Consider the following 17,553-nt stretch of genomic DNA (forward strand, 5'->3'; position numbering starts at 1 on the left):
CTTCCTGTATGTGTTTTGGGAAGATATTTTCTTCAGTGTTTCATTTTATTGCATCAAGGTGTAGGAAACAGTTTTATGCACAAAAGGGTGCTTCATTCAATGTGCTGGAAATCAGGAACATTCTCCATTTTTACCTAAAGGCCTCTGCATTGCCTGCTTCTGAAAGGTTTTCAAGTGATCATCCGATGTTCCAGGCTGACCAGATCATAGGTCTCAAGCTGCATAGGAATCTGCGGCTACTGGCCTAGACTGAGTGCAGCCTAGCATTCTAGACCAGCCCCTAGCACAAGGTGGGATGGAGGATTCCACAATGTGGTCTTTGTGAGACCTCCGAATTCCTCACGGTCAACAGACCAAGTAACCTAGCAGCCGAATGATATCAATGAAATCAGAGCTCGAACTTCCATGCATAGATGGTCAGAGAGAGATTTCAAATTACCACTGCCACAGTGTCAATTGTAGTACCACCCTCTCCAAGATAGAATGGTGAACTTTGTAGGGCATGTTACAGTGACATAGTCATGCAAATAAGTTTGGTTCTAAAATATGTCTTTTGTAACTGGGAAATAAGATGCACCCCTAATTTTTGGGACGGAGAGATCACAGAGCATCTATCATACACATACACACAAGTTCTAATTTTCCTTTAGTACTGTAACAACAGCAGCTGAACAACAGCAGCTGATGGACAATATCCTAAAGTTTTTTTTAAGACAAAATCTGTTCCTCAATGTATATTTATATTACAATCATTACAGTGAGTTAAAAAAATCCTCCACTCTAGACAAGAAATCCTTTTGAATATAGGGCACACGCAGATATACTTTTCAGGAGGAGCCAATTTTCCAAGTCGTATATAAACATAAAAAGTATCATGAAAGTACCAACTAACAATTTCTTGTGCGGACTGACACAAAACAATACATAGGATGTGGATTTCTCCTACTTTTCACATGTTGACTTCCCTCATAAATGTAAAAAAAATTGGCTATTTACATCAACAAAGAAAAAGGCAACCAAGGAAAAAAATTACAATACAACAATGATTCCCAAAAAATAACATGGCATTTAATCTTTGAAGAGTTCTGGTCATGTGCAGATGAAAACAGTCTGGACTTTTTTGACTTGAAAAAAATAATAACATGCGAATGGCCTTTCATTTTGAGAGCACACAGCTGCAAAGCCTGGCGCCTGCTCCGAGCTGGAAAGTTCTAAATATCACCGCGTCCACTGGTCTCACACGGATCATGTCATGTTTAACATCTTCAGATTGTGACTGTGATCATCCAGCTGACACCAGAGGTTGACGCACATTCATCAGATGCACCCGGAGGCTTCTGGGTGGTGAGCGTCATAAAAAAAAACACAAATGAAAAAAAAAAACCAACTACAACAATACAGTTGTGCAAAAGGGTCTCCAAAAATAAAAGGGGGCGATGCTATGCTCTATGTATTATTACACGTTTGTGGATTTCTTCAAAACATTTCTACACGCTATATATAGTTTTCGTCCTTTGAGTGCTAACTACTTCGTCCTGTCAGGCGTTTCTAAGGGCACTTCCGGGCTCTCCCAGAGCAGCAGTCCATAAAGTCCTAGGCATGATGAGGAAGGGAATCCCTGGACTGCATATGGTGAAAAAATAATAAATCTGTTAAAGCCACAGTTGGGTGTTTAGGGGGTCATTATCTTATGCACCCAGGACCACCCCCCTTCTCATGTGTTTCCACGACCTAGGTATTGGGGGCGCAACATGATTTTTCCCTTTTGTGGTCCTTCTTTTGTAAGTTCGCTCCTGAAATAAAATGGAGTTGTGATTGTATATATATATATATATATTTATATATATGTTTATGAGGCATTATCCTATAAATCTTTTAAAGTCAGCACAAGCAGGCCAGCGGGTCAGAAGAGCATAGCTCGCTTCTTCATGTCGTTGCGTCTCCATAGAGGTAACCTGTCAAATTCCTGTATCGGCATTCCAAATATCTCGTGGAAGACTTCAGGGGCGAGGTGACGCTGCAGTTGGGGAGATGAGAAAAGATGAAAAAAATCAACCAGATATCAACTGATCATTCACAAACGTTTTATTCTTTGTCGTACAAAACAACAGAACTCAGATCAATACTTTCACCATCACAATGGAGAATGAAGAACAGAGCATGCTACAGGGCTCCAGATTCTCTCTGGCACTTGCAGGCTGAAACTGATTTTGGGCTGCATTTTGTCTTGTTCACATGGGATGTTACCAGGCAGTTCAGAAAGGACTTCCACTTCTGGAGCATGGCCAAGGCTGGTATGATTAGTTAATCATGGTATGAAGTGGCACAGTGAGTAAAAAATGATGAACTGGCATATGGCCAGTAAATGAGATGAACTCAAGAATTCTGCCAATGACATTTATGTTTTTCTCAGTGAGATGCCCTACCTGCCGAAAGTTATGCCCAGACATGGTCTTGTGATTTCTGTAGCACGCATGACTCAAGCTACACCTCAAGGATAAGCCTCAAGAAAGCTCTAACCAGTTTAGGATTCATTTTATGCAGAGGGATATGGCCGGCAGTTCAGGCTCTACAGTTCCTACTGGAGCAGGACCAAGGCTGACATCCGTACAATTAGTATGTTTCTCGAGTGGCACACTGAGTAAAATATTGGACTGTAAACAGTCTTAAGTAGTTACCAGTGGCACAGTTAATTCAAGCATCCCATCCATCAAGTTTTTGTTTTGCTCAAGAAGATAAGAAAAATATAAAATATCATCAGGACCCTTTGAAGAGCCTTTGTTGTTTATCCAAATCCAGCAAACATCAAAAGAACCCTCTTACTCAGTGTAATCAGATCATAAACTCTAAAGAGCAAAGAAGTGGGTCTTCTCCACTGATGAGTTAAGTCGAAGATACTGTCTCCTATAATTGCAAGCATTAGAAAGATACATTAACTGACATTTAATGTGGGACGCTGAAGGTCTCCTGAGAAGTCCACGGCATTAAAGGGGAAATCAATAATTTCTCTCCTGATTTCTTTAGTTATTCTGATTTCCCCCTGACTACATCTACAACTGGCAGGTGGAGTGTCTGGCTGAAAGACACCAGATTTATTGAGTTACCGTAGATTTCATATTCATTCCAATAGGGCAGCAAATATCTATTACCAGTCTCATCAGACTTACAGGGGACCTCGTAATCAGGCCCTTTTCAGCACATTCAGGATTTGCATTTTCAAAATTATAAATGTAAGAAAAAGAACCCCTCGGCCCCCAAATTTGCAACTGATTAATCCTACAACTTGTTGAAATGCATTACTGCTCTATTTTATTATACAGACCCTGAAGAGCAAATTTTTGGGACACTGGCATAGTCGTGGTTAACCTAAGACTATTTGCGCAGGACTACAACCAGAAAAACAGCTTGTGTTATCATTTAACCCCCTGGCTGCGGCCGGAATTCTGCGCCTATGCAGCACATTCCGAACGCGGGCGTGGTCATGACGGCTTCCGGCCGTCATCAGCACACACCCACCGTAACTGATGACGACCGGGAGCCGTCATCAGCACCGAAGGGGTTAATACACCACTTCTGAAGAGTCATGATGAACACTGGATCCCGTCATGAATGGCACATGTCTACTACGATGACGATATACTCAAGACAACCCATAACAGGATACAAAAATGGTGAGTGGTTTAAAGCACAAAGCATGAGAGAAGAATTTGAAATATTTATTTATTTACACATTGTTAGAAGGAGAGAAGGAATGTGTATAGGACATTTCCATTCCAATCCCTAAAGAAAATCAACATTGTCCAGATGGTGATATTTTTCAGTGCAAGAGTAAAATAAAAACCTAGAAAGTGAAGGATGGAGAGGTCGAGAAGTAACAGAAGAACATAATTGTTCAGAGAAAGAGTGACAACACGTAATAGCCGCTCAATATTAGGGAACCATACACAGCTATACAGCAGGACGTAACCCAGAGTACTGAATATACAGAAAACCAAGTGCATATACACTTTTGGAGTATGAATCTGTTTCCGTCACAAAGTAGCACACTGTGACACTGCTAGGTTCTCTCACCTCAAGCCTGGTTCTGTCCACATCTCGAAGATGTTTGTTGCGCCCCCTGTTGGTCACCATGAGCATCTGGTATGGATAAATCTGTCATAAATATAATCGGTAACAGTGAGAAATAGATCACCAAACAAACTGCAAGCGACTACAGATACTGCATAAGGAAGCTCCCTATTATCCTAGCAAGTTTTTGGAAAGGTTCACAACAAACATACGCCAATTCAGCTGACACAGCAGGCAAATATGCTATCTTTTAGAGCAACATGAGCGACAATGACAGCCATTATTCATAGGGGCTCCAATTTACAATCCTTTTTCACATCTAGGTGCATAAATAAGTAAAATAACAAGGGCAAAATCCAGTTCTGGGTTCACAAGATCTAGGATGGTGGAATTTTGTGTGTACGCAAAATTTTAAGTGTGAGTAAACCAGCTTATGTGAGTAGGTGTTCCATGGTGGGCACACCAACACAAATTCGTAGGTTAATGGATATCCACATACCTTTTGAATGCACAATCTAACCCTGAATTACTCCTGTTAGTGGTAGGAGTAAATCAGGTTGCAGGGTGGGAAAGTGGAGGAAATTCCATCAGACTTGGTGGGGGTGTAGTGGAAGGGGCTCTTCCACAATTAAATATATTGTATATTGGATAAGAATAAGCGAATCAGTACAAAAGCGTTTGACTATGGCATTTTCATAAGTGGAAAATCAGGCGTGTTACATTTATGCATATGAGATTCTTAAAAATGTGAGTACGCTTGGAATTCAGTGAATGTCTCATTTGATTAAGGCTGCTCTATGAAATATTTTAGACTACCTTTGTAAATTGAGCCCAACATGTGTTTGGTAATTCTTTTAGCCAAAACAGACGACTGCCTGAAGTATCCTCCCTGCCTTAAGTTACGATGCTTGCATCCATGGCCTCTGAATCACATCATGCATCAGAGGTGTCCGAAAGAGACCTAACCTGATCATATCACACTGTTGTTAGGGTGAGTGGGCAGCATACCCACATTTGATCCACAGATTTCATATAAGTCCCTTTACCTCCTTCCTTCTGAATGAATATGGCGGCTTTTGTCTACTCACTGTAGCAAATGCTCAAGGTCCTAGTCACTGAATCCTTTGTGCTTACAAAATAACACAAAGCATCATCTGTGCCTGCTAAAGATATACCTTCAGAGGATCACAATGAAGATCAGCTTGCCTGATAAGCGAATATTATGTAGTTGTAAGAATGTTAAAGGAGTTTGAACATATGTTTTCCCAGGCAAAGGATGGGGAAAGTGTTACATTTGAAATAAGAAGGCAGCAAACAGGATCCAGTGGTTTACTCTTTAGATGCAGATTTATAGCGCAAGAAAATAAACTACACAGCAGATACCACAATTACACCTCCACCTACCACACAGCCCTTTACCAGCATGAACATTTAATTGTTTCAGACTAGATCTCCATTGCAGTTAAGTTTTTCAACTTCTCCCTTTCTTCTTGTTCGTGTAATCCTTCTTTTTCACTTTGCGTTCTTCATCAAGCCGTCTTATTTTGTAGAAATTAATGCTGGTTGTATTTTCAAATGTATTTTTAACCCATTATGGGATCAGTTTAGAAGATCCTGGTCTGTGTTCCCTCAATAACTCATATGGTGAAACTCCACTAACGTTGTTGGGAATTGTATATATAAGCAAAGTAGCTTCCAAAGCCTTTTTCTGCTTCAGGTCACCTTTGACTGACAATTGTACACCTTCTTTCACAAGTCTACTAAACTTTCTCCAATTGTCCACAGATTTTGGATGGAGTACAGATATTTGTCTATGCTTAATATCACACTTCACAAGGAAGTCATTCATTTATTTGTATATGAACTGTGGTCCATTGTCTCATACAATTTCCTTAGGGAATCCCCCTTCTACAGAAATCAACATTCAGAAATTCAATTATAAAATCTGTGGTGACTTTACCCAAAGGTCTCCTGATGTGAAACTGCTGACAAAGGATCAATTACATCTATGCCCGACTTCCTCCAAGGACCTTTCAGAGGTTTGACAGGTTGAGTCTTCACAGCACAAGCTCTGCTTCTTCAAACTACGTTCCCGCACCCATTTATTGATAGTGCCATCCATCGAAGGCTGCCAGATATGCATTGGAGAACAGCCAGCAAAACTAATGGCAGCTGTCTGCCAAACGTTTTGTATCTTGAAGTAACAACAATGACGGCAATTTCTGTCAAGGTACAGAGATGGCTCATGGACCCGCAGTCATCTCTAAATCTGACAAACAGAGTACTCTCTGGATGGCAGATGCAATGTACTCCCTTATCCTAAAAGATGATATGCCATCCATCAAACTAAAAATCAGGTGATTAGTCTTGAATTTTTGGACATAGAGATTTAGCAAATCATTATCCATAAGTTCAATATTCACCATTAGTGTCACTGGAGTCACAATCTTTATTAAACACGTAAACAGGGTGGTGAGCCTTCGCGTCTATCTTAATTCCCATCTCTTCTTCGTGAGGCCAACTAGGATTGCGTCCACTTTATCTGCCATATACGCATTACTTGTAGTATTATCTCTCCTTAAAGTACATATCTGCCCAAGCTATACAATGAGATTGATTCTATGCACTGTGTACCCCGTATTTATCAGCCTTACATAATTTTCTGCAAGTTCATAGCTCATTCACTATGTTCTTATAATAATGCACTATGTACTAATATAAAAATATATTTCCCATCCATTTTAACTATGAATTTTGGAAGTTCATGAATTCCTGTCACACTTAAAATCACGTTGAGGATCAAACACTGAGAATCATCTTCAACCTCATCAGGTACCATATTAACATTCCTAAAATTCCTGCAGGCTTTCACAAAACGGCTTTCTTTCTGCACTTAGCACAAGTTTTATCTATTGCAGGGCAGTTCTTGAAAATTCCCACATGCAGTTGGCTGCCAGAACAATGGAAACAAAATGTTATCCTGTCAAAGTCCAACTCTTCCTGTTCTTTTCACCCTCATACTTCTTAGCAATCATATTAGCTGTGGAAACCACCTCTGGCACAAACGTTGCAGATCACAACACCCCTTTGGTAATGTGTATGGTGACTTTAAGAGTCAAATATGTATTAACACAAAAGTGTTCTTGGACTTTCTCTAACAGTTGGTCCTTGTGAGAATCTGATCCCTAAGTACTAGCTCATAGTTTATGTGCTTTAATTCACATGTGTAACGAAGGAGAATACCTCTTTACTGGAATAACGTGGTATTTCCATAAATGTATTAAGCTTTTTATCATGGTGTTCCTTAATTAGTTCAGTGGCATGGGGCAATACATCAACTCTGCCAGGATTCGCCCACACATGTAGGTTCTTAAATTTCTTTAACCCCTAACAAGCAAGCCGAAGTTTGAGTGCAATTGTCACCCTATAGCACGTCAATATAAGCTAAAAACAAATTGTATAATATTTTTCATCCCATATGTAGTTCCCTAGAGGGTTGCAAGAAATGAGGAGAGGAAGTATGCTTGAGATGGAGGCACAAAATAAATACAAATTAATGGAAGGGGAATTAAATACGATTCAGTGATAAAAAAATTGTATTACAGTTAAAAGAGGAGTACAAAAAATATTCAAAGTAATTAAAGTGTCAGCGAATAAGATAACAAGTTCCAAATTAATCCACGTAAAAACATTCCACAAAAATAGAAGGTAAACAAGTGGACTCTGTGGTGATGTATGTTGCAAAGGAAAGAAATAACGACTGGAAAATAAAGGTACAAGGAGAAAAGCTACATATGGTTGCCCCACCTAAACTAAAAGATTCTCCACCCAGAAACATATTTAGCATGTGGAAAAAACAATCTAGGAAAATGAACATTCCCACAAGTCCCTATAAATCAAATGATTGTGCAAAAGTGGCGTAAGGGAAAGCGATGCAAGTCTGGAAATCTATGACTTAATAGTTTTCTAAGAGCATGGTTTTCAATTGCTGAAAGTCTAGAAAAATCTAAGAAAACAAACACAGGTGGAAATCTATGATTCATGCATTTACATATGTCATTGAATCAGACTATAATGTTCACAGCTTTGAGCTTTATTGCCTCTTTGCCTGAAGTGGGAATGTGCTATTCACACAAAAAGTCAAATGTCCTGCCTGCACTCCCCTCTGTTTTCCTACCTCATTTAGAGGGCCAGAAAGCAGTGTTCCTTATGGCAGAGCCACCGCCGGCTGCTAGTGCAGCCACGCTTTTGGCAGTACCAGAACTGGTGAAAATGGGATTGGAGGGGCTACCCACTCATTCCCAGCAGCATTCCCCTGACCGCCATGGTAACAATGGCGGTCCTGCACAAAAAAGCTCCTGAAATGCCCCTATGTGCTGGAGCAAAATACCCAGTATGCTACATTTGTGACACTTCTGATGAAGGACGTCTATCTTCACAAAAAACACAAATGAAGGGAGGGTAGCCATGCTGGAATAGTGTGGCAGACCTGCCGTAACACATCGGTTCCCAATTCTGATCCCACCAAGTGCAGCCTATTACATTAAACCCCAACTCTTCTTTATCTTTGTCTGGACACACAGTTTGCTGGCATATGCCTGAGAAGCAGGTCACAATCCTTCATAAAAGGATGCCGCTCTCCCTACTACAGTGCCCGAAAAATCTTAAATTTTTGGCATGGTGGACTATCACTCTTGCCCTTTATACTTCATCTGAGGCAGGCAGGCAGGCTTCTGTACACTCATTCATTGTAGCTGGATGTACGTTGTTACAACGCATGCTTTTTCCACTCATGCTTTTACAACTCAGGTTTAACAACGCAAGTCGTTACAATGACTTGCGTTGGGGGCGCTGGATAGTGAATAGTTTAATTTACTATTCCAACTCCAGTCCCCGTGGATAGTAGGGAAGGTGTTGGATAGTAAATTAAACTATTACCTATCCTACAGCGCCCCCCAGCGCAATACGTTGTAACGAATTGCATTGTAAAAGTTGCTTGGTAAAGGTAGTGTGTGGTAAAAGTTGCGTTGTAAACGCTGTAGCTAGCTACAGAACACTTGCCTTTGGCTCCAACATATTTGGCATAGATACACCTCTGTCCATCTTCTTCATCGGAACCTGGCCGTCAGGAAGTGACTGAATGCAAGAAACAAACACAAATTAGTGCAAGAAACAAAATCTGCAAGAAGCAGTCAACAAGGTCTTGAATAAAAGGGGGAAATCAGCTGAAATGCTGAGCATGTACACTTATTTTTGTTTTGTAGGTTAGTAATTCGTGGAAACACAAAAACATGACATTAGGAGGAATTCCATACAAAATGCATATGGATATAAAGGATAATGACCATATATTAGGGTAGGGGATGGAATAGGGAGTAGAACTGGGCGTAGCATCAAAACAATATTAATATGTGCTTAACAGGTGGTCAATCACAATTACTGTTACATATTTGAACATGGCAGCAAGGCCTGACTATTGCACAAGCATGTCCTAACAATTAGTGAAGTGAAAGTGTAAAAACACATTTTCATATGGACGAATAAAGGTAAAGTGAGTTTGTGTCATGAAATAGCAGTACACTCCCCTTGGATCTGAGGATGGGTGAGGGGTATGTTATATCCTACATATAATGTTTCATTTTGGAAAGGTTATTCAGTGTGTTGAGTCTTGGCAGGTGCAACAACACTGTGTCCCACTGAGTCAGAGAGATAAGACCATTTTTCTGTATCTATAGGAAGGCAATACCATTTCCCTCAGCTACCGATTTATCCCATTTATATAATTCTCTGTCCCAAGTTTCACATGAATGTGAGCAGGAGCATTTCAAATATTGTTCAACGAGGTGCTTCCTCAATATCAGAGCAGGGCCCATAATCCGGGGTTTGTATGGGCACTTGTTGAAACAAGACATCACACTAGTAGAATGTGTTTAGGGCAACAATTTACATTAATATTATTTACTGTTGGGGATGTCCACTTTGCTTTGAGTTTTTGGTGAAAGAATCACAACCACTCTATGAGGTTACAAATAATGCAGGGATTTAGGACTTGTCGGTTTGTTATAATGAAGTTCCAGAAGGTGACATTTCCCGACAGTGAAATACTGGAACGATCAATCAGGAAAAAATATAAACACAACTCACCTGAAAATCTGGAGAAAAATAAAAACAAAAAATCAATTAGATTGATAAGTAGTGAAAATTCACAGAAATAACAGTGTTCAAGAAACAGGCCAATATTTTGGTTACCATTTTAGTTAATTATTCGCAGATGGATTAACACTCTAAGACAGAAAAAAGGGTGAGGGGCTCCCCGGTTCAATAGTAAGCAAATGAAAGGCACAAAGTATATATCACCATAGGCACCAACAAATTGAGAGCACTGGAAATCCTAGATGCTCACTGGCATTACTACACTAGATATCTACGTTTGTGATAAGAGAAATAATCAAACGATTATTCTGTGACCAATCAATGTGAAGTAGGTTAACCTACCCAAGACTATGCAAGTCAAAGCACAAGTAGGTATTGTATTACATAGGTACAGATTCAATGATTCAAATAAAAAATGCAGTGAGTGTTACATACTCACTGCACTACCAAAACAAGCATTTGCAATGCAATAGATCTCGTATTTGCAAGAGTTTAAGCCATTGCCATTGTAAATGACACCTTTAATTTACACGTAAATAAAAGGCATTGTCATTTACAAAGCCAATAGCTCAAACTCTTGTAAATGCAAGTCCAATTTCATTTCAAAGAAGCAGCCACCATTTTCTCAGGCTGCTTGGAAAGTGAAAGTGCACATGGCGCACTGAATGTTGCATGAAATTATGTCGTGCCTGCAGTAGGAGAAACACATTAAAGAAAATAGTTCTAACAGACTAAAAAAAACATACCGTGTAACAACAGAAGAAAGAGGGCCTGTCCGCATGGAAGGTTACAAATGAAGACAGGGTGGCACTAAGGAGGGACTAACAAGTCTATTAACAAACCAGAAGCCAGCATTTAGGAAGGACAATGATACAAGCCAATGACAAATATGGGTGGTGATTGGGCGGGGCTTCAAGTCTATAAACTCGAATACAGCATGCCTTCCAAAGCAGCACAACATAAACAGCACATATTTAGTTCCAATGTGGAAATAAAACTGCCACAAGTGTAGGTACAGTGATGATTTAGGTATCTGTGTACACTTCTCCCTTTATTTATTACAGCAGTTTCAGATTCCTTCACTGCAACTAATATGCTGTTATCACTGAATCACTCCTTTTGTTCAGGCATTCACTTTTCATCACAGAGCCTGGTGTTTCAATGACTGAGAAGCATGTGCAGGATATTGAGGGAAACATAGGAAGTAAACCCGTGGATCAAACACAGGACAAATGAGAGATGAGGAGTCTCAGAGGAGTTAGAACGTCATTAATGGGATTCACAACCCACTGGCACTCTTAGAATGTTAAAGTACTGATTACAAATGTTAGTTGATTAACTACCCATTTAAACATGTCATATCATTTCAATGTTTAACCCATTAACACTGCCCCATGTACTGTGACCGCCCTTAATGGGAGAAATACATCTCATATATAAACTTCCTGCCTGAATCACAGAGGTTAAAGCTGCAAGCAGAGGGAGAAAATGCACATCTGATGTGTGAATTACTGTCACTTGGGACGGATATGATACATTAGAAGAAAGACTTCAGTGGCCTGAAAATGCTGACTATTTAAACATTTCATATTTAGCATTTCACATCCATAAGTAGGAGTGACCTACGGCCGCTGGTTAATACCCATCTAAACATACAAAAAAGATCTCAATTCATCCCCTTTTTAGGAGCTTTTCTATTACGGTTTTGAGGTAATGGAGAGTATCTATTACGCGGGCACATTCAAACACTTAAGTTCCACCCTGTGACAGCTGCCATTGGGCAAGGCAGGGACCTTAGCCTTTGCCACTGACTCACACCTTTTCAATCCCATTCGCTACCTGCAAGAGAGACGAAGGAGCACAGTAAAGTGACAGCGACATTCCCTTCTTGGGATTTTATTATACATTTTAGAAGGGAGCACCCTTTCAGCCATGTAATGTTTCCTCTTTACAAGGCTCGATGGCTCAACCCCTGCCAGACCGGTAAGGCAATGGGCTCCTTTCTCAGAGTTATGAAGTCAGACTGGCAAGGAATAGTTTGACCTGGTCAATACTCATTTACTTCATTTGCTCTTGAGAGCTGACTAAGCATGTTACTCTCACGTTCTTTCCAGTTCCAGTTTCCTACAAATTATGCTCATCTCCTCTGAGATCCTAGGAACAGCTTGTGCTTGCCTTTCCCTTTTTAACAGGAAGTCCTTGTTGGAAAAGATCAGATCCATGCCAGTGGCAAATTCTCATTTTAATTGGTTTGAAATAATTCAAGCCCAGTATCAGGAGCAGTCATCACCAAAATATGGACAAACATTATCTCCCCTCCCTGCAGTACACTTACCCCGGACACCGCTGACATCGCCGTAACTGTTATACTGAGCAAAGTCTGTAGACACACCCTGTATCAAAGGGGGGAAAGAGAGAAGAAACGGCAAGTTCAGGAAACAGTGAACATACTGTGAAGAACAACACTAACAAATTTGAAGGATAATAGAGGTGAGGCACCCTGTTGCAAAATCAGAGCATGCGCAGTAGGTCGGTGCCTCTGGAAGGCTGGTAGATATGGGCCAGAGTCAAACACATGCCATGTTGCCTGCTCAGTTGTGCGGCTCTTCGGAAAGATTGGACAAAGTCCTATGTATGAGATTTTAAGAGGAGTAAACCATTGAGGAGTTTTACGGAGGAACAAATGAAGTATCAAAAGAACATCGTTATGGCACATGTTATGTTATGTGTATTGGTAAAACTTACTTTTACCTGTGAGTGTATCCTGGTGCTGAGCAGGTGTGTGTGCCTAGCTCTGCCTATGGTAGGCAGGTTAATTGAAAAGGCCAGGTCTTCAGCTTATTGTGGCATTCAAGAAGAGTGGAGGAGGCTCTGATGTGGAGTGGGAGCTTGTTTCATGCTCTATGAGAGATGTGAGAGCATGCGCATCCTCCTGATCTGTTTCTGAGTCTACGTGGGATGTGTGCGAGGAGGAGCCCTGTGGAGCAGAGGTGTCTGGGTGAGTGGAGGAAGGAGATGCAACTGTTCAGGTAGGTGAGGCCTGAGTTGTGTGGTGCATTGAATGTGTGCACAAGGAATTTGAATTGAGACAGTTTGTGCACTGGGAGCCAATATAGTTTCCTAGGGTGTGGTGTGATGTGAGATCTGTGTGGAAGGTTCAGGATGATTCTGGCTGCCAAATTCTGGATGGTCTGTAGTTGTCTAGTGAGTGGCTTGGTGATCACAGTGTGGAGGGTGTTCCCGTAGTCTAACTTTCTGGTGACTAGGGCGTGACTGACAGTTTTTCTAGCGTTGCTTGGGAGCCATTTGAAGACCTTCCTCAGCATATTCACGGTGTGGAAGCAGGATGCAGTGATCGCGAATACTTGTGCAATCATGTCTAGTTTGCTGTCAATTATTATTTCAAGGTTCCCTGGTGTAGGTTCTGGGTGTGGGTGTTGGTCTGAGTTTGGCCGGCCGCGAGTTGGAGTCCCATGGTGAGGAGTACTTGCTGAAGATCATTATTTCTCTCTAATAGGTGTTGAGCTTGAGACAGTGGCTTTCATCCAGTTAGTGACTTCGGCCAAGCAGGCAGTGAACTTGTTTCTTGTGCTGGGGGTCTTGTCTGAGAGGGAGAGTATGAGTCACGTGTATGTTTAGGAGATGATGTTGATGTCCTGTGGCCAGAGGGATCAAGTATACTTTGAAGAGGGTGATGCTGAGTAATTATCCAGGAGGCACTACATAGGTGAGTTTGCAGGCTTTTGAGGAGTACGGTGTCAGGCTGACAGCTTGTGTTCTGTCCATTAGGAAGGAGCAGATCCACCAGAGAGCAGGCCTTTGGATGCCAATCCCATGCAGCTGACTGATGAGGATAGGGTGTGAGACTATGTCAAATGCTACAGAGAGGTCCTAGAGAATGAGGAGGCTTTATAGACGTCCTATCTCAGACTCATGGGATGCCTGGCCCAGGTTCATAAAGATATGGTCCCCAGCAATACCCTCCAGCCACGAGATGGTGGCACTGCTGATAGTAGCAGGAGGGGCTGTGAAATCTTTGATGATGTCAAAGAGCATTCAGAGTGGAGCAACATTGTTGATACTGACCAAAGTCCTGTTCCATTACGATGCACACAAAAGTCCAAACAAAAACTGGGAGGTAGAGAATGGGGCTCTGAGGGTGCTTGATTGACAATATCTCCATGACGCAAATCTGCTACAATAATTATGAATAACGATATCCAGGTGGAGAAATTCAAATTTCGTTGAAGTGCAAAAAGGTGTTGATAAAAGATGTGGCATGCTTCCAGGGGATTTACAGCATGTTGTGAAACTAGTAAAGCAAAACTAAAGATGTCTATTGAGATTATTTCCTTCTGCATATTGAGTGTACTATCATGGCCAAATCCCCTACTGCATGAGGACAAGGACGTCAGCCGATTGCTTCAGAGTGAGGTTCAGCCTTTTTACTGATTTGCTCTGCTCCCTGAGCATTCACATAACTCAACATATGTATACCTCACACTTTTCAGGAAGAAGTTAACATTTTCAGTGGTCATCTACTCTCATGTCGATCCCTGAATGTGGAGGTGCTCCTCATGGTGCGCAGATTACTTCAGGTTTGGCCATTTCCTATCACACATGAGGACGGATGGACCAATGTTTTACTGAATATATTTTTGTCAACCTGCTTTTAGTGTTTTACACCTGTCTTTTCCTTTTTTAATTGTCTGTGGCAGATTCCATGTCAATGTTGGTTTTATAAATCCACACAAGGCTCACTATAGTTTTGAGAAATCCACACAAGGCTCACTATTTGTAATCAAACTTTTCAGTTTTAAAGTATTCAATAAATGCAACTTCCAAAGTATACATCACTAGCAGGCTACTTAGCACCAGTTTATTCCAATTAGACTGTCTGTAGATCGCCTACTGTGGGCCTTGTTCTAACCTGAAGCCCATCTCTTACCCTGTGAAGTCCATTTCTTCCATAACCAGGGAGGGATGATGTTTTGGATGCAGAGGCCTGCGGGGCTGAAATAAGAAAACAACAGAGCAATGGATGTCAGTGGACAGGGTGATAAGTAGAAAGAATCCAGATTTCTACAGAAGTGTTCAGCCAGAGGAGGTTCTGTCCAGTAGGCCTATTGCTGAAGCTTAATCAAGTCTAAAACCAAATATGCATATGGTTATTAGTGACACTGGGCATAACTATCCTTTGCAACTTGGGAGACTCAATTTGTATAAGATTGTGGTAATACATTCTTAATGGTAATCATATATGTGTGAAAGAATTGGTCCACATAAATCCTGAAAGGTATTACAAGGGCATCACAACTCAGTGAAGTCTCAGTCCAGACTCATATACCATGAAAGTACAATAACAGCACTGGCCACTGATATTCATATTGGATGGTGGAACAAAATAAAGAAAATGTGAAGATGGTGCTTGCAGGTGATAAACAAGCTTAGGCCCGATCACATAACTATTTTAGCCATTTCCAATGTATGTCACTTATATCCTGACATCAGGAAAGCTTTTAAAATAGTAGAACCTCATGCGTACAACATGATGTGAGATGTCTGTGTTTATTATACTTAGACAAACTTTACAAAGCAAATAGTAATATTCTCTGTTAAAGAACACAAACTTGTGGTTCGGGGTCAATTCACTATAAGATCCATCTGTACATCATCCAGAAAGCTAGCACCATTTCCTCAGACTGTTCAGCAGAATAATAAGGTACAGCAAAGGGGTCCAGCCCCTCCACCAAACTACGACAAAAGGTGAAGAAGAGAACGAACACAGGCCACACACATGCTACTCTACTAGTAAGCGTTCACACCAACACTGATCACTTAAAATGTCCCCCTTGTTCGTCAAGCTCTTTACAGGACTAAAAATAAACTCACTTTCAATCTCCAAAAGCATTAATTTAACTCACATTACTGTTGACTCACAACCAGTTCACTCACTTCCCAGACCCCAATTTTACACAGTTGTCTGGATGTAAGGACGGTGCTCAACTTAAGGAAATGTAGTCCAAAGCATCAGAAGGGAAGGCAATTTAACAGAACATAATGTAACAGAACACACTGAAATATTAAACATTGTTCCCAAGCCACAGAATGCAAACTGTCTCTGAAAGAGCCCTAGGACACCAACAAATGGCTGAACAAACATTCACTTACACGAATGAAGAGGAGAGTCATATCGGCTGGCAGGAAGAGGTGGACGTTCTCTGGTCTCTTTCTCCATTTCTTCTTTCAATATTAACTGCCCCAAACCTGAATTCAGCTGAAGATACATAAAGAAGGAAAATAGGCTGTTTATTCGAGGTGTTTCAAATGAGAAACTGTCTCCATGTTTACACTTGCAGATCACCATTGGTATGCAGAGTGGTAGCAATGTCTTGGCCAATTTACTTCAGTCTCACTGTTAGTCTCCCCTCCTTCGGTAAATGCTAGAGGAAGTTCAGCCCCGCATACACTGTGAGCACAACTGTGAGTTTTGACATAAGTCTTACCTAAAATCTCCCAATCTTTCTTTAATGTTAGGGCATAGGACCAAGACCACATGTACATCAACTGACGGGTGAGTTCAGCTTAGTTCACCAAGTCATGCAGGAGCTGACTGGGCCTTTCTTATCAAGATCTCTACTTCACTTATCTGATGGATAAGGATATTGTGGATTTGAATAGTTTTCAACATTTAACAGTCATACCAGCTTCAGGGCTAGAAGACATCTTGGAGGTAGGAATTATTAAAGGGCCAGGGAAGAGAGCAAAGATGTGGTATGGAGATCTAATAGTTTTGAGATAACATGACAAAGCTGCTACCTGTGCAGAAACACGTATCACCTACAAGAATCAGGTTGCCTCAGGATCCTAGCATTGTTGACCTGATATGGTCAGGTAGGGTTTAGTAACCTTGCAGGTCAATGGCCCAGTTTCCTCGATCATAGGGTGAAGAACAATTTGACATCTCCAGACGAGAAAGCAGCACACAGGACAACCAGCTGCCAGCAAATGTTAGGAGGCCTGAAAGCCCAGGCCAGTAGAGTATCAGAAGAGCGCAGCGTTCCTAAAATGCCCCATCATGGTTCAACCGCCCTTGATGAGCTACTAGGGTGTTATGTCTACCTTTAATCCCTCAGGTTTGGGCTGTAATCATAGAGTTCACAGGTTGAGCATCTCTGTCATGGCAAGCATAATCCCTGCAGTAGCAATAGTAAAAAGATAAATTTGTCTCAGTTTGCTTGAGGATTCGTACCCCCTCCCAAGACCACCTTCTTTGCAACAATAAAAGAAGCAGATACAGCTTAAAGGGTACCTTTGTGAAGGGTTCTGATT

At 41.1% G+C, this 17,553-nt stretch overlaps 1 protein-coding gene across 16 annotated transcripts in view; it reads right to left on the reverse strand.

Annotated features, from left to right (window-relative positions):
* Positions 1-1,046: 1,046 nt before the first annotated feature.
* The window catches only part of ABLIM1 (actin binding LIM protein 1), a 670,048-nt gene continuing 653,541 nt past the window's right edge, over positions 1,047-17,553 (reverse strand). For 2 of the 16 annotated variants that reach the window (XM_078643869.1, XM_078643874.1), the window contains exons 21-23: positions 16,393-16,498; positions 15,170-15,234; positions 12,224-12,614 (exon numbers count right to left, since the gene is read on the reverse strand). In XM_078643869.1, the coding sequence (XP_078499995.1) occupies positions 12,495-12,614; positions 15,170-15,234; positions 16,393-16,498 (291 nt within the window). In that variant the 3' untranslated portion in view covers positions 12,224-12,494. Of the gene's footprint in view, positions 2,018-4,071; positions 4,153-9,129; positions 9,205-10,212; positions 10,221-12,192; positions 12,615-15,169; positions 15,235-16,392; positions 16,499-17,553 lie in introns of those variants that run through there. The other 14 variants (XM_078643880.1, XM_078643876.1, XM_078643883.1 and 11 more) reach the window with 12 other exon arrangements.

Source organism: Lissotriton helveticus, chromosome 5_1, assembly GCF_964261635.1.
Source record: "Lissotriton helveticus chromosome 5_1, aLisHel1.1, whole genome shotgun sequence".
NCBI lineage: Eukaryota > Metazoa > Chordata > Amphibia > Caudata > Salamandridae > Lissotriton > Lissotriton helveticus.